We start from the raw sequence: 17,298 nt of genomic DNA, 5'->3' as shown, positions 1-17,298 counted from the left end.
AAAGTGTTTTTGTTCATCCGGTGGACACAGATCGTATCTCGATTGTTTCTTCGTAAAATAAATGAATAAACAATCTTGTTGAGGTAACGTTCGCTGACAACTTACAGTGGTAATGTTCCGATACACGGATATACACCTCACCTATGCATTCACACGTTTATCTCGTCCGTACGGGAATGTGAATATAAACCATATGACACCGTTGTGACTGCTTGTAAACAAATGTCGTGACAAGGCAAGCAAAGGTGAAAAACTCAAACAATTTGGATGTCACGCGTCAAGTTGAGCGTACGCTATTGGCTAAAAGTTCTCCTTTCAAACATTAAAATCCGTTGCCCGTTCAACACGAAACCGCAGCCAGTTGAGCACGAGTGATCAAGAGAAGCGGTGTTGGGTGTACTACGTGCCTTATAACTGTGATTTTAGATAATTTCTAAGTGTTATAACTTTACCGGACTGTGGCTCGAATTACCCGGAACAATAGAAATGTCTAAACATGACAAAAACAACTTTACTCCCAATGTGATCTACGATGAAAATATGTACGGGAAGGAGCTACATAAAGGGTCGTTTCTTTGGGAAGGTGAGTCTCGATGAATATTAATCAACGTTTCTCTCTGCTCTCATATCTCTTGCATCCTTTGCAAGACGAAAAATAATTTAATCATCGATCGCCGACTTCGAAGGCGAAGTAAAAAATGGGTAGATCCTGAAGCCATTTTAAGTTATTGGGGATCAGTGGATTGAAGGCGAATTGATCAACCCAGGTTTTGAACAACCACTCTTGGCTGTTATTTGACATAAGATTGACAGAAATTCTCATTAATTCTTTCGAACAGTATTGCGGGATAACCGATTTATCGTCATTTTTTTTCTAAACTGATCGTTCTTTCGTATTACACGTCAATTTAAATCTTGTGTTCATGCTTTCTTTGTTCCATACAGCTAATTACACTACGTTTTGTACGTACCGTCAATAGTCCTGATTCGGCATTTAGCAATGTCAAATTTTCGAACACAGTTGAGAGGTCATATGTCACCATAAAGTATGTTGTTGATTTTCTGATGTGCCCAGAAATAGACGCTCTAAGAAATTGATGTTATTGCCGGTGGATTAAGCCCCACAAAAGGTGACTTATTATACAGCTCTCAGTCCAGCGCCGCGCTTTTACACGTATGTGTGTGTGTGTGTGTGTGTGTGAAGACGGCATTCACATAAATTTTATTTTTTTTTCGGAAAATCAAAAAATGTGGTATCTATAATAAACTTAAGAATGGTTCTCTTTGCGCATGTGTCATGGTTTCGCTGTCACGAGCGCAACAGAAATTAGTGTGAAAATGAAAATGCTAAATATTTGTATACGTGTAATTATTTTTTTTTCGACTTTGAAACAAATCAAGTCTTCAAATGTTAAGGCTCATTTTGATAAACCAATATTGCGACAAATATTCTTCTACTAATCTAATATTACCGAAAAATATTACTCGCTAATAAAATAACGGCCTTATAGGGGGGATAAACAGGGTAGAAATGCATTTTACGAATATCTGAGTGATATTTTATGGATAACTAGGTACGTATACGAAAATGCATGTATTACCTAATTTTTCACAAAAATATTAGATTTTTCATTTAAATAACTAATTAATTGAGTAAAATAAAACATTGCTTGTAATATACTGCTTTATAAAAATGAGCCTTCTGAAATTGATTTTATAAAATCATTGTTCAATTTACATCACTTTGAAAAGCTTTCACGAAATCAATAAGAACCTTGAATATTCGAAATTTGTTAACGGATTACGAAATTGCAATAATTTTTACTGTAAATTAGCGATGCTTAGTAATCTCACAAAGGCTAATTAAACAGTATCAAAGATTGAGGCGCACTCGAGGCGAGTTAGTACACAACGCATGTAATTAAACCGTGGTTTTCAGGAAAAACAAGCATCGGAGAAACTTTGGATCTTGATGTCCAGCGGGATCAGAATTCAAAATTCCCGTGTATGCACGGTTATTTTTTTCAAAATTCCCGTATATTCGTATATAATGATTTCTACGGCGTTAGTGTGTTATGATGATATGATCAACATTCGACGGTGTGTAGAACTGATGAATTCAGGTAGAGTCAAAAATATAGAAAAATCAGAAAATAAAATATTCACAATATCGAATTTTTCAAATACGCGAAAATGTATTTCATAGAATTTCAAAATGTAGGAAGCCGAAGTACAAAAAAGTCAAAACGAAAAGTAAAGTATAGAAAATCAGAATACAGAACCGTCACAATGCGGATGTATTCTTATTCGTTGTGACAACTTTACAGTACAGCTCTCTATACTCTAACCTTCCTACATTTTGACTTTGCTTTGTGTCAACTTTCTATGTATTTTGAAAATTCTAAAACTGCAGTGATATTCCGAAGAAATATTCATTTTTAACACTTCGTTTTTCACCGAGTGAATATAGAAACGGCAATTTCGTTGCGAATTTCCGGCTGCTTTGGGAAATTCTCGTATTTTCAAGATCCCTTCAAAATTCTCGTATAATTCCCGGTTTTCCAGGAATTTCAGGCTGCCGTATACTCTGATTTTGTGCGGCACTCCAAATTACATAACTTCAGAAATTCTGGCTAAATCTGGACATTCCTAACAAGTTGACATCTGGAGCATTGAATGTATAACACACGCTCTTCTTCTGGAAATACCACCTTTCGAAACATCAAGCCTCAGGGAAACATCTGCCAGGATAAAGCAAGCGCAATACTAAACACGAGCTTTTATGAGCAAAATTGTACAGAATGTGCGGTGCTATGATAATAATATGAAACACATCCTTGACGGCTTGGCTTGCAAAATCTTGATGTTTGTGTCGTAACATGCCAACATGTTTTAAAGGCTTCTCACTAACGGCTCGGTGTTAACAAACTGATCAAACATGCATTCTTCACATTTGGTATGAAAAATTTATTTTCCGAGATTAAAATCCATAAGTTAGAAGTATAAGCGACTGTTTCGTATAGAGTTGATCAATTTCTTAAGTATGATTGATACCGTGCAATTCAAGTGTGCAAGTATCCGTGTATAATATTAATATACAATGTGTTTGTGTTCATTAATCAATGCTTTTATTGCTGTCTCCCGTTATTAAACACACATTGTAGATTAATGTGTACGATACTAGATGTGTTCTTTTTTTTCCAATACCTTAGATGAGATGACAAATCCAGATGCACTACTGGATGTAAATGGGTGGACTACTGACGAAGGAGTTGGTGTGATGTACACCTACAGAATATAGCTAATGATGGTTGCGAATCATAAGAAATATTCTGTCGTCGTAAATCATACCAAATGTCAGTCAAGAAGGTGAAGCTGTTGAACTATTTCCAACGATACCTGAATGAACAGCAAATGAAAGCTGGCGGATCGGTGGCTGTTAAGTAAAGCGATCGCGTATAGTCAACGAATATCCATCTATATGTTGCCTTTTTCTCTCCTGTAGGATGGCTTAAAGATGACTTTACGATACGCAGGTAACTGGACGTTGTCTTTAAATTGTGAGGTATTAGATGCGCGTTTTTTATATTTACATAGAACAATTTTCAAGCTCACAAGACAAATAAATCATACACATTAATTTGTAGTTAATGATGAACGGAACAATATTATGTCTTGTCTAAATATAAAATTCATTACCTTTTCATACTTCATCACAACATAAAGCTGTTATACCTTTAAATATATAAAATATACATCACTTTTTAATAATTCAATCTGTAAGCCATATCAATGATTAAAACTTATTATTAACATAAAGGTGAAGGAAGACAGGCGAGGACAGGCAGGGAGAGCAATACAAGCGGGGAGGTATACTTGTATAAGGCTAGGATTTCATGGGCAGCAAAAAGCATCAGCAGCAGCAGGAATTCATTGAAAATTTTGATGCTTGAAGTTCATTTATCCAAAGAGCAGAGCGACAAACGCAAGACATTTAATTAATGAGCAGCGCTGCTGTTGCGTCAAATCATTAGACAGATGTTACTAAGATCTAGTAAGTTACTAGACTGCTTTAAACCTTCCGTGTGTTTCCCCCGCCAAGTCACCGATTAGAGTGAGAGATCGGTCTCCTGCTGTTCCCTTTTCTTTCTAATCAGGGCTTCAGTTCGGTGCACGGACCGCGCAGCATATCTCTTATATAAGTCTATGGTTTATTGAAGCCAAAGCATAAGACCACACAAGAACGACATGGCTCCCGTTGACAGTTCCCCGGCTAGTAACATGGCTGGTTTTGAGTTAATATGTTCATTGAAATCGAACGATTTAATACCCGTGCATAAATATAAATCGTCAAACACTGGACTCACCATTGTTATAGCGGAGGTGGACGGCCCCGTCGTCAACGGATACTTTTGTCTCGGTAAATACGCGTCATCAAACAACCTAACCCTACTTATGTTCAGCCATTATGGCCATCATTTGCTCCTCCGTTCGCCAATCAACGTTGGTGGACATAACAATTAATTAACCGGGCTGTGGGCGAAAATTAAAAATGCACGGAATGTACGGGTTGGTCGAAAATTTGTTGAACCAAAAACATGATAGAACAAACTTCCAAAAAGTCTAACTGAAGCTTATCAACATGTATTCAACTGTAAAAGCCCCTCTGATAGTGAAAGTACTGTTAAAGTATTAAATTTGAACCGTGAAAGACCTGATCACGCACATCAAGGGTATCACTTTATTTTATTCTTCTTTTATTGAAAAATTCGTATAGTTTGATGATTCTTAAAAAAAGAAAATAGCCTAACTTATTTACCAATAAATCTGATGATAATAGTTTGAGACTGATTTTATTATAAGTTAGAGATAATGAACTATTGATTTGGCATGAGAATACATTATTGTCATCCAAATTTTACTTGAACTATTTCTGAGGAATTCATTCGTAAATGAAATGAGTTATTCTTCATTGGAATCCGACAAGTAAGACGAATTATTTTCGCAAAGCTATTTTTCAATTTAATTTCTCCAATGTTAATAATGGTGATTATAACGTGTTCTCAGTTGACATTTTGTATTTCAAAGCCTTTTCTAATATCACAGGACCTTTTCTCTGATAAGCTTCAGTTACACCTTTCAAACATTTATTTTCTCAAATTTTTGTTCAAATACTTGTTTTACCCACCTATATGTCTCATATACCTCAAACATTGCGTCACATCCCTGAACAGATAACACGATCATCTGCTTCAATTTATTCAGAATCCATGTTCTATCAACTTGCACTACCCTTTTTTGCAGCCACTGAGGCCTACGACGATGACGGTCTCCCTCACACCTTGGAGCACCTGATTTTTTTAGGGAGTGAAAAATATCCTTACAAAGGTGTTCTAGACTTGTTAGCTAACAGATGTTTAGCATCAGGTACAAACGCATGGACGGATACCGACCATACTTGTTACACCATGACGACAGCTGGGAGTGAAGGATTTCTCTCACTGATGCCCATATTTCTTGAGCACATTCTGTATCCGACTTTAACGGTAAAACTTAACAGTAGTTTCAATCAGCATCACAAATATCACAACATATACTAACATTAAGTAAGCTATGCTACAATCGTGTGCAGAGTATTGGTTTCATTCTTATTGAATTCAACAATATTCCACCATATTCGTATTCCGTATCGTTGAATTTCATACCAAAGTGTACAGGGAACCTAAAAATTTATAGTATTAATTGTATTGAGTGAATTCAACCTTGGCGTCATGATCAGTTTGATCTCAGGAATAACTCAGCGATATATAGTAGTCTACTGATAGAGTTTGATGGAAACTCGAGAGTTCCAATCATATGCTCTATTAATTAATATAATGACGTCCAAAATTTTTGTCATAAATCATCATCAGGATTCTGGATTTATAACTGAAGTTCATCATGTAACTGGAGAAGGGGAAGACGCGGGTGTAGTCTATTGCGAAATGCAGGGAGGAGAAAATAGTGGAGAATCTTTGGTCCACAATGCTTTAACACGAGCTATCTATCCGGGACGTTGTGGATATAAATCAGAAACTGGAGGTATTCAGTTATGCACTTGAAATCATCTGAAACTAGATTTAGAATTTATTCCAGATGCTTGCTTGTTGCTAACACAAAACTTTTTCTTCGCTAATTGTGATCAATTTAACCAGGTATGATGAAAAACTTGCGAGAAAGTACAAACAATGATAAAGTAAGAAAGTATCATAAGGAGTTTTACAGGCCGGAAAATTTGACCGTTATTATAACTGGGCAAGTGAAACATGCCGACGTTTTTAAAGCTGTGCAACCACTTGAACAAAAGATAATATCAAAGGTGACTGGATTCTCTTTAATATCTAAGCATGAAACAGAAATTGATACCTAACTTTATCATTTAAGTCAAATGGAAAGTTGACAATTGACTTCTACATAAATTCTCTTTGATAATTCAGGGAGACAGAGGGCCATATGTAAGGCCTTGGCAAAGCCCAGTCCCGCCATTAACAGAGAGTATTGATTTGGATATACATTATCCTTGCGACGACGAGGATAACGGACTGATAAACATAGGTTGGCGTGGTCCGTCAGCAGTTACAGAGCTGTACCAATTAACAGGGTGTTCGATACTGCTTAAATATTTGACAGACAACTCAGTCAGTCCTTTACAGCGAGAGTTTGTTGAAATAAATGATCCTTATGCGAGTAAAGTCGCATATTCTCTTGCCGAAAATTCAGAGGCCATGTTGTACTTGATATTTGAAAATGTACCAAAGGCGAAGATACCGTTGGTAAAGGATCACCTAGTTAAAACGCTGAAAGATATAGCCGATGGAGAAAATGGTATTGATATGAAAAGATTGAACACAGTCATTCAAAGACACATATTAGAAACTTTGAGTAACTTGGAAAACAGTCCGCATGATTCGGTAGCATTCATGGTAATTGGCGATATTCTTTATGGCCAGACTAAAGAAGATGTGAGTAAAATAATTTAATATTTTCATAATCAGTTGCCACTGCTGAGAAGATATTTTTTTATATGATACTTATGTTTTAAACACACTAGCTGGACCACAGATTGAACCAAGTAGAGGATTTGAAGAAGCTTGGTAAGGAACCAGCTTCATATTGGCATAATATTTTAAAGAAATACTTTATCGATGGACCTATGGTAGTTGTGAGAGGATTTCCTAGCCAGGAGAGGCAACGGGAGATAGGTAAAAGCGAACGGCAAAGAGTAGAGAAGCAAGTAGAAGCACTGGGAGCAGAGGGTCTTAAGAAAAAAGCACAAGAACTACAGGAAGCAATGATTTTGAATGAGGTTTGAGAATCTGTGAACAGATTTTTGGCTATCATAAGTACTCCCAATGCATTTTCTGGTTTTAATCTGGTCATTGAAAATTGTTTATTTTTCTATCATAGAGACCGATTCCTGATGAGATGTTAACATGTGTCCCAATACCCAGCACAGATTCTATAAACTTTCACCATATTAAGAGTTTCACATCGGATATAGCTGAGCAGCATCCCAAATTGAATTTGAACAATTTGCCATTGTTCACGTATTTAGATCATGTCAATACAAACTTTGTCTATGTAAGTAAACGTTGATATAGAAGCCTTTTTCTGAACAGGTCCACATTTGCCATGTAGGATGTAATAAATAATTCACTTTGTTCACTCAAGATGTCCGTTATTATGGACTCAGCTGGTATACCACAGGAGTTGAGGCCCTATCTTCCGCTTCTTCTCGAAGCAATATTGGAAAGCCCTGTCAAAAGAGGTGACACGTTGATACCGTATGAACAAGTTGTTGCCGAACTTGAAGCGGACACTGTAGCTACTAGCATTGGAATAGGATTCGATGGAACATCTAGGTTTTCATGCGGAGCTTACAGTCACAGTGTGAACTTCATGTTACAAGTATGAGATTCGTGTTGTCAAAATTCGGAATAATGATAACAGGATATTAGTTATAGAAACAGATTCATTGTTGTTTGGTATTTATGTAATCTAGCTTGAGCCGACTAAATATGAGAAAGGAATACAGTGGATCAGGGAACTTCTTTACGAGACTGAACTCACTCCTGAGAGACTAAGAATCATTGCTGCTAAAATAGTCAACGAAGTTGCTCAGGTTAAAAGAAAGGGAAATAAAGTCGTGGGCGATCTTATGAAAGGTCTTATATACAGTAAGGGTAAGTAGATGGGTGTTTCATCTTCCTTACAGTGATTACTGTCAATAGTATCAAGAAGTTATTCGTTTACTAACGAAATAAATGAATTAATTGTCGTAATGGTCGGACCTGAAATATAATAAAAGATTATGATTATGTCTTTAGATGCATATAAGTTATAAAATTTTATTTTATTACAGACAGCAATCACTTTTCATCTAGCATGTTGAGGCAGCATAAATTTTTGACTGAAATAATTGAACGTTTGAACAATAGTGCGACCCAAGATGAAGTATTGAAAGAGATTGAATCTGTTAGGAAAATGTTAACTACGTCTGAGAACATGGTCTTTCATATGGCGGTAAATGTTGATAAGTTGGCTGGTCAAATTTCCAACATTTACCAACCTTGGGAAGTACTATTACCTCAAGGAAACAACCCTAACAAATCGAAGTGAGTAAAGGACAATAGAACCTCGATTATCCGAACTCTGTTCACCGATCAATGGATTATGTTATCCAAATTAAAGTTTAATATTTTGGAATGAATAAATAGTAAACACGCTGTTAGAAGAAACGATATCAGAGAAGGTCTATTCACAGTCCTGCGTTAAAATTAATGATATATAACTTGACTTCACACATAAAGGCAGTTATAATGAAACGTATCGTGTCTTAAAGTAACATATCATGTGTGTTAAAAAAACATAAAACTATGTGCATTATGTTAATATTTTTTATCATGCAGGACCGTTTTATCTACCGTTACTGTTTCATTATCCACATTAGCCAATGCGAACTAAGCCCAGTCTCAATTGATTCAAATAATCAAGGTTCTATTGTATGAATTTATCAGACTTCCTAGCGTAAAAACTTGAGCAATCAACGTTTAGATTGTTTTCCGGTATGGCAAACTCCATCTTTTTTTAAAAATGTTTTACAGATTACATGTTACACAGGATTGGGCGCTGATGATTCCGCCAGCTGATGAACCAGCTAACAGCTGTGTTACAGGTCTCGGGTGTATTGAGTCCGCATTTTTCTGTCAATGTAGTCCTTGTATAAAAGATTTCCTCAGTCCTGATTTAGTGCCGTTACTTGTATTTCTACAATATCTAACACAACTCGAGGTAATAAGTTCAGCAGACTTAAAACTGTCTTATATTTTACAAAGAATGTACAGCCTTATGGAGAACGGGGGATATTTTGATATGAAAAGATAAAAACTTGTTCGATTTAATTTATATGAACAGGGTCCAATGTGGAGACAGATCAGAGGTCAGGGCTTATCTTACGGATACAGTGTTCTCCCTCACCTAAACGAGGGCTTTTTGTACTTGACGTTTTACAGAGCAACGAACATCCTGGCTGCTTACAAGGAGGCTAAAACCATAATGGTAAAAAACTTCTGAATATGCATAAATGTACATCTGCTGGGCGCAATTTTTACTTCATTTTATATTTTTGATTCAGGAAAGTCATTTCGAGGGTGGGAAATGGGAACAGGCTCTGTTCGAATCAGCTAAGTCCTCTTTGATATTCGAAGTAATTGAGAGACATAAAAGTGTCGGTGATGTGGTAGCTCAGTCACTTTTTTCTTACCTAAAAAATGTCCCTCATGACTATGACAGACGCATGGTTCAACACATATCGGCAGTAACAATTGAGGATATAAATCGTGTCGGACCTAAATATGTAAAACAATTATTCGACCCCAAGGAATGCAAAACAACTATAGTTTGTCATCCCTCAAAGGCGACCGAAGTCGCTGAGGGTTTTGGAGAGTGAGTAGAACCGTAATATATGCGCACAAAATCAAATTGATTTTTTATCATATCTTCTGTATATGTTTCGTTTCAGGCTAGGCCATAATTTGAAAGTATACAATTCGTTGGAAGAAAGTTATCTAAATGTTTGGTAAATCGTTAATCATGTTTAAAAATGTATTATCGTTCCGCTTTGCGATGGCAACTAAAAGGATGAGTGACTGAAAAAAGAAGAGTTTTAATATACATTGCTACTATTAAAAAGGAAGCATACCGTCGTTGCAAAAAAAAAATTTACAAAATAACTACACTGTACGCGTTGATGATTGACTATGGACATTTGCTTTGATGTAATATTTTTTATATTCACTAAACTTTCTATTCATTGTTTTACTTTTCTTTTCATTTATCGTATTTATGCATTATTATTATTATTATTATTATTACTGGGAAATTGAAGATTGAAAAAAGAAAAAATAATCTATAAAAATGATCGCACTGCATTTTAAACTATTACATTACGACAGATAACAATAATGTATGAATATTGTGTCCTTAAATGAATTGCTCTTTACACATTTGCATTAATTATGTGACTCGGTTATCTTTTAATCTGTGTACGCGTTCATAAATGTTAAATATATTTAAATATTAAGTATAAAGTTCAATAATAAATCAATTGGCACACCATTTTCGGGTTACTTTCAAGCAAAGAAACAGAAAACCTAATGATCGGCACAAAAAATTTCGCCAGTTTTTCTACGGAATATGATTCGACGAGATTAGGAATGGAAAAAAAGTATTTAAACCAATATTTTCACGTTATCTTGTCAGCAATCTCTTCTGGATTACGAATACCGGATATTCTAATCGAATGTAAGTTCCTAACCTCGTAACACAGCTTCGTAGTCATAAATATACTACGAAGCTAGACGCAGAAATATTTCATAGATAGTGAAATGGCAACTAACGAACAGCGTCTCGAATTCGAATTCATGGAGAAGAAATCAAATCTGATGAGCATGGTACGTCAAATAAGCCTCAACTCCTTTTTTAATATGACACAATGTTACAGATATTTTCCAAGCTATTGAAAAGTTATAAATGTATCGACGGATACTTTATCATCGGAATTTTGCAGACACATTAGGACTGAGAAATAAAAAAGAAGAAAAAAACAACGTCAAAATTTGGATTAGTCTAATCATTACAGACTAATTGCTGATACCGTTCCATTTTAAAGAAGTTTAGTCGTCAATTGAATGAGCAGCAAATGATATACCAAATATACGATAAGCAATTATAGTCAATTCTTTTATTTGATTCGCAGGCATACGAATTGTCGGTAATTGGAAACACCCAGGTTTTAGTTTTTGTGCATCACGATGGGGGGAAGTCGGCATGTTTTTGCACGATAGATTTCCAACCTGTTGTTACCAGTGACTCTGGAAAGCAATTAATTCAATCATGCCTCGATAATAACAAATTTACGTTATCGGAAAATGAGGGCTATACGGTTGTGAATAATATTTCAAACGAAACTAACTCGTCGTAAGTTTTCGATTCGATCGTCGGATCAATACTGCATAATTTGTAATAATGTTCATTAACCCTTTTCACTTTTGGTGACGGTTACGCACATTACAAAATTCTGAGTTAAAATTAACCGTCAATTGTAATAACGATAAGACTTAATTGAGATATCTAATGTAAAGGTATTGAATTTATAATACACGTGGATTTCAATCCAGAACTAAAAGTGAAAGGCATCGTAAAGAATATGTTAATGCCGTGATATTTATAGTCATTAAATGGATATATTACGTACAGGATATCTCAGGGCTATTATTCTTCGCAAAAATTTGCGACCAATACGTTTTTTACTTTTGATAGGGAATGTGTTGTTTGCGAATTACAGCCGTTTGAAATACAGCCGCTGATGGCTCGCAAACGACAAATGTCCAATGACAAATAACAAACGTGCAAATTTTCACGAGGAATATATTATAGTGGCCTATGGAGGTGTAGGTCTGAGTCACCCTATATTGTAGCGACTTATTTTCCCGATTTGATCATTACATCGAAATTGTTATAGAACACCAAATAGAGAAGAAGCTAATCCAGAATTTACGGAAAGGAAATCCCAATTACTGAGCGAGGTACGGAAAAAATTTCTGCAAAATTCTTGTCTCACTTACTCGGGAAAAGCGTAATAATAGCTAATGATAGAAGTTTGAAGATTATAAAACTTATTTATTCATTTAAACGGCCAATTATGCATTCCTATATTTATTCCTATTCCTTGCAAATTCGCAGGATACGACAAATAATATAAAATAACCTTTTTTATGGTAAATATGAATTGTAGGTTGAGGAGGTATCGGCTATCTGTAACACGCATGGTTTGGCACTCATAATGAATTACGATACCGGAGAATTGACGAGTTTTTTTACCAAAAGTTTTGAACCCGTAGTCGCAAGTGAAGCTGGAAAAAAATTACTCAAACTGTGTATAAAGGAAAAGAATTAGGAGTCAACGTGATTCGAAAAAAAAATTTCAAGAAAAAGAAGAAGACCGTCAAACAGACGAGATTTGTCAAAAGTATATTTAAAAAATAATATATCATATTTGGAGATTATTGCTAAGCACGTCTTGACGTCCTATACATGTATACGCGCAAAAATATATAATTACGATATGCGCGATACATTTGATTAAGTGAAGACTGTAAATTAGAATATTCGAAAATACGATGTAAACTGAAACGTGAAAGGTTCCCGACCGAAGCTTCGCGATCTATAATTTCGTATACTATTTATCCACAGTGTACAATACCGTCTAATAAATCGAGCTGAATAGGTATACGTGTATAAAAAAGAAAACAAAAGATGAAAAAAAATATATATATCCGGTTCCTGAAAATTTTTACATTTGTCAAAAATCTGTCATAAGCTTGGTTTCGTTAACCGCGACTCCGGCAGAGGTTGCAATTTTTTCGGCATAAATCCCCAATTAATCAAATTTCCATGCATACGCCGTCGCATTGAACTCTAATCTGAATATTTGCGGACTTCATTATCAAGAACAAATATCACAAGTAAACAAATAAATAAGAAACCTCGCAAAAATCATCGGCACATGGCGACGCAGCACTGCGCAGCGATGCAATCGTACAATTCGGAGCTGATGAAATGTTCGTTAATTTTGATTATCGTACGTAGTTTGAAAGAAAAGAAACACGTTAAATCCACGCAATAAAAATCACTTCTAAATTACTCGAAGGTGTGGAGGAATTGAAGGTGACTCGGAACAATATTCAATCACAAATCGAGGCTGAAGAGGAGGAAAAAAATAATCTGCAAAAGGAAGTTGAGAGAATGACCTATCGCATAGGACAGCTGAACGAGAGTTTGACAAAAAAGGCTGCCGCGAGGACTGACTACGATAGAACAATTCAGGAAACCGAATCTGCGTATACCAAGGTGCGAATTGCACAAATTTTACATTACTATAAGTGAGCTTTGTAACTCGGAAAGGGTACAACGAACGAATATTTTCGAGTTTTCATTTCCTGCATCGTTGCCCATCCATCGGTCAGCCAGGCCGATACAATCGCGTGTAGTTAGAATCCTTGCGTCTACGTTTTCTGCGGGGCTAGGACGAGTTTTACTTCCTGCGAGATGAAAGTTTGAGTCTCAAAACCTGTTTGATGTAGAAGGCTCGCCTTGTATTGTAAGTAGGTGAGTATGTGCTGCGGTAATTAACGCTGCAAGTTGTCGTTCTCTCAAATTGGTAAAACAACGCATTTTTACGGAGAGTACCTTGGCGCTCTATGCCTTCCCTACATAGAAATTTTTTCCTCGTTGAAACGACCTGTCGAAAGAATTTATTTTCGACGGTAATTCATTAATCGTGTATTTTCACACGTCGTTAGTGTATTAATTAATTCATTTCTTTTTTCTAACAAACGTTCTCTAAGTAATTAGAAATTTCGAAAAGTTGTGAAACTTCAACAATTGCAATCCGAAGCCTTCGGATCTTGAAGCGATTTCATACCTATCATACAACAGTTTACAGATTTCGCTTGATCTTTCGTCCTGGAAAAAAAATGATTCGATACATTCTGTATACATATCATTACAAACAAAAATAAAACATTATTTTTTTGGTTAAACTTCTGAGCGTAGTCTCGGAAATTTAATTAGGTCCAGTGCATAATTTTTCCGAAAGTGAACGATCGCACTGCATAGTAAAGTATTGAATTTCATTATAAACTGTATTCCAGATTTTAGAGAGCTCTCAGCTTCTGTTGAACATGGTCAAGAGAGAAGCCACTTGCCTTGATCAAACGCTCCACGCAGTTCAGGAAAGAGCGGGCTCATAGAGAATGTATACCGTTATAACACAAAGGAATAATCACGAGCTTAAATAAAACGGCGAAGATTTGAAGAGATTGAAAAACATGATAAAAGTGAGACATCGATCATCGTATGTTATTCGCGTGTGACGAATGTGCTGCAGAATTGTTAAGTGACGAAAAAAAAAACATGCAACTCACGTTTGTACAAAAATTACATGCATCACGTGAATCAAAACAAGATGCAAAACAAGCGTAAAATATGAACGATCCTGCGAAAAATATTAACACGAGTAGACGAAAGGAGAAAATAAAATAGAAAATTGTTTACGTCTGTGGAAATAATGCGAATGATAAATATTTTATCAAAACAAAAGTGAAATCTGTATGATGTACGAAAGTTATGACTAATCTATTTGCGCGTCGTACATACATGCTTATACTTTTTCTGAGATCGTGATTTCGTCTCGGTTCGTTCGTCGCTCTGTCTCCATATTCAGCGTGCAGCCTACTTATCGCAAACGGCAATACAGTTATAGCCAGGCGTGAGATAATCGTACGAGCACAAAGGTTTGAGGAGGTCTTAAATTAGGTGTGCAGATGCGACGAAGGATCGATCTGCTAAGCCGGCGACATTAATAATTCCCGAAATTTGTCCCTAGATGACTAAACAACTCGTTGATTAATTATACAACGGATTATCCACGAAAAATTGAAACATTCCATCCGGTATCTGCATTTGTATACGTCTTCACCTGTTCGCAGTGATATCTACTACATCATGCATAGATGCAGTGTTAATTGAAGTTACGACAGCCGGATGGTGTACGTGAATAAATTGCGCTTGCTGCGTGAAAAAAACAAGCGGTATAATAAACGAGCAGACGTTAATTATCACACTTATTTAAAAAAAACCGAGTCCAACTCCGCACTTTGTACTCGCTTAGTCAAGACGCTAAATTCGGTTGAGGATTAATCTTAAGGATTGATTACGAGGGTCTTGTAAGGTAATTGCAGGTGCGATAGTTTGAACGAACGTTGGAGTTTTTAATTTTTAATTTTAATTTTTTTTTTTTCCACACAACTCGGACCATAATTCCTCAACATTTCGGAACAATCGTAAAACAACGATCAACGCCTTCTTTCCACAAATAGTACTATAGCAGTGTAGTGTATTTATATAGAAACGTTATTTTTATAAATGAAAATGACGGAACGATACATTGCTTCATTTATTACTCATACACATGCGGATGAGGAAATAAGTGTGACTGTATAAATTAATTGCGTACAATTTGCAGAATGACCGTGAACCGAAGATACATATATATATATACATAAATTATTTTTTGTACGTGAGTGTCTAACTCGACGCGTGAGAAGCGTTACTGTTGTAATTATTTATATCTGTAGACGTCGTAAAACTAATAAGCGTGAAAAGCGTCGAAATAGTCACGGGATTACCGCAAGTAGATAAAAATTCTGTCTATGATAGTTTGTCGGTACGGTGATGAGGAATTGCACAGTGTTGGAGAACCACAGAGAATCAGTCTTGACTCTTGGGTCATTCAACTGTCGCAGGTGTAATCATGAATGTCCTCGATATTCATCGTGCAAAGCCGCCACACTCACCTGCGTCTTGTTCTAGTTCTGCACTTTGAAAGCTTGAACATCGCCTGCAGCCGTGCAGCGTACTTCTGTTACACCTTGTCAGTTGAATCTCGAGCAACGCTGACAAATTTTACGTCGAAATTATAAGATTCGACGTGATAATGAGAAACTTGGCCGAAACAAATTCGGTCCACTTTCTACAACCTTTATTTTATTTTTACCTCTCTCCGCCTGTCAATCGCTGCTTTTAAGTAGAACGGAAGATGAATGAATACGAAGGGCAACGGGATTTTATTGTAACACGCCCTTTTTACTTTCGCCCAATTTTCATTTCGTTTTTCTTTTTCTTATTTCGTTTGGGTCATGTAAAACAGTCTCTAACGCGCGCTGTATACCTATAATATACAAAGTGCATTCCTACCGACTGCATGGCCCGTCGTCTTCTAAAATTTATTGCGTATGCGGTCGTTAGGAATTCACTCTGTACACCTCATGTGGTTGAAAAAACTTGTTTGTAAGTACTTATCGCAAACTATAGTGTACCTGCGACTCAATATACATCGTATAATTTAGAATTTTTTAATCGCCGTATCGTAAACAAATTTTTTATATCGTTTAATACAGCAAGATCCTGTCATGCTGGGATTTCCTGTTCTCAGTTCAAGCTCATCGAATGTCCGTATGATAAATACTGCTATGTATAAAACGACCGGCACGCTTCAATAAATTATCATACTTTTCACGCAACGTTTTCATTCCGAAAAATTTCAAGTCATTGTGTTAATAAATGATTATACAAATCGGTTCGAGATCAATACAATCTTAAATTATGTAACTAAACCGTAATGCTGTATCATCGGCATTCGTGTGTTTCGCGTATACGTTCAATGTTGTTAAACGTAAATTACGTAGAAAATTTTTTATATCCTTGCGTTAATTGCTTTTCGGGGTTTCACGGAGTTCAACGTATGACTTTCAGGATTTTTTTTCTCCGATCCAAGACCTCCGTTCGTCGTATTAAAATTAATTGTTTATACGGTCTGTAAAACTAATCGTAAGCCGCGAACTCGCCAATCGAAAACTGCTGATGCGATTCCCGCTCAATTGATTCGTGTGTAAATCATTTATTCTTCTCTATCGTTTTAAAATATGCCTTGGAAAAATTATCTTCTAATACCGATGAACACCCGGTTCACTCGCCGCAAGCCTGCAGAGCTACCTTTCACATCTCGTAACACATTCTTTGCGTACAATTAAGACGAGGGGATAGACCGTTAATGTTATTACCGTACTGACTACCAAGGCACTTGCTCGTTTTCCAATTTTTTTTTTTTTCTCTTCTTTATCTTCTACTTTTACCATT

The 17,298-nt window shown here is 36.1% G+C and overlaps 3 protein-coding genes across 5 annotated transcripts; all 3 read left to right on the top strand.

The window, feature by feature from the left end:
- Positions 1-4,023: 4,023 nt before the first annotated feature.
- LOC124176851 (uncharacterized protein C05D11.1-like) lies at positions 4,024-10,359 on the top strand. Of its 3 annotated transcripts, none has more exons than XM_046558637.1 (14): positions 4,024-4,054; positions 5,305-5,546; positions 5,913-6,081; positions 6,195-6,358; positions 6,477-7,001; positions 7,091-7,345; positions 7,447-7,620; positions 7,711-7,947; positions 8,042-8,222; positions 8,402-8,654; positions 9,144-9,330; positions 9,454-9,597; positions 9,674-9,984; positions 10,061-10,359. In XM_046558637.1, exons 1-14 carry the CDS (start codon positions 4,039-4,041, stop codon positions 10,119-10,121), a joined length of 2,919 nt encoding a protein of 972 aa, XP_046414593.1. In that variant the 5' UTR covers positions 4,024-4,038; the 3' UTR covers positions 10,122-10,359. The 3 variants fall into 3 exon arrangements, with proteins under 3 accessions (XP_046414593.1, XP_046414592.1, XP_046414594.1); XM_046558636.1 differs by lacking the exon at positions 4,024-4,054 and adding an exon at positions 4,200-4,420; XM_046558638.1 differs by lacking the exon at positions 4,024-4,054 and adding an exon at positions 4,548-4,563.
- Positions 10,360-10,516: 157 nt separating this feature from the next.
- Positions 10,517-12,873, top strand: LOC124176857 (pheromone receptor transcription factor-like). Its single transcript, XM_046558655.1, has 4 exons — positions 10,517-10,991; positions 11,297-11,517; positions 12,062-12,125; positions 12,335-12,873. Exons 1-4 carry the CDS (start codon positions 10,926-10,928, stop codon positions 12,494-12,496), a joined length of 513 nt encoding a protein of 170 aa, XP_046414611.1. The 5' UTR covers positions 10,517-10,925; the 3' UTR covers positions 12,497-12,873.
- A 105-nt stretch (positions 12,874-12,978) lies between these two features.
- LOC124175324 (Sjoegren syndrome nuclear autoantigen 1 homolog) lies at positions 12,979-14,431 on the top strand. The gene is made up of 3 exons (XM_046555436.1): positions 12,979-13,160; positions 13,250-13,449; positions 14,253-14,431. The coding sequence occupies exons 1-3, from the start codon at positions 13,106-13,108 to the stop codon at positions 14,349-14,351; spliced, it is 354 nt and encodes a 117-aa protein (XP_046411392.1). The 5' UTR covers positions 12,979-13,105; the 3' UTR covers positions 14,352-14,431.
- The last annotated feature ends 2,867 nt before the right edge of the window (positions 14,432-17,298 follow it).

The sequence above is a fragment of the Neodiprion fabricii genome, chromosome 2 (genome assembly GCF_021155785.1).
Source record: "Neodiprion fabricii isolate iyNeoFabr1 chromosome 2, iyNeoFabr1.1, whole genome shotgun sequence".
NCBI lineage: Eukaryota > Metazoa > Arthropoda > Insecta > Hymenoptera > Diprionidae > Neodiprion > Neodiprion fabricii.
The sequence above is the reverse complement of the archived record's forward strand: the minus strand, read 5'-3'. Positions and strand labels throughout refer to the sequence as shown.

Excerpts from the sequence above, each read along its gene's own strand:
- LOC124176851 (XM_046558636.1), top strand. The coding sequence starts at position 4,249 with ATGGCTCCCGTTGACAGTTCCCCGGCTAGTAACATGGCTGGTTTTGAG. Across the intron at positions 7,948-8,041 it reads GTGTGAACTTCATGTTACAA|CTTGAGCCGACTAAATATGA; the intron begins GTATGAGATTCG and ends TATGTAATCTAG. Across the intron at positions 8,655-9,143 it reads AACAACCCTAACAAATCGAA|ATTACATGTTACACAGGATT; the intron begins GTGAGTAAAGGA and ends AATGTTTTACAG.
- LOC124175324 (XM_046555436.1), top strand. The coding sequence starts at position 13,106 with ATGGCGACGCAGCACTGCGCAGCGATGCAATCGTACAATTCGGAGCTG. Across the intron at positions 13,161-13,249 it reads CAATTCGGAGCTGATGAAAT|GTGTGGAGGAATTGAAGGTG; the intron begins GTTCGTTAATTT and ends AATTACTCGAAG. Across the intron at positions 13,450-14,252 it reads CCGAATCTGCGTATACCAAG|ATTTTAGAGAGCTCTCAGCT; the intron begins GTGCGAATTGCA and ends ACTGTATTCCAG.
- LOC124176857 (XM_046558655.1), top strand. The coding sequence starts at position 10,926 with ATGGCAACTAACGAACAGCGTCTCGAATTCGAATTCATGGAGAAGAAA. Across the intron at positions 10,992-11,296 it reads AATCAAATCTGATGAGCATG|GCATACGAATTGTCGGTAAT; the intron begins GTACGTCAAATA and ends TTTGATTCGCAG. Across the intron at positions 12,126-12,334 it reads AATCCCAATTACTGAGCGAG|GTTGAGGAGGTATCGGCTAT; the intron begins GTACGGAAAAAA and ends TATGAATTGTAG.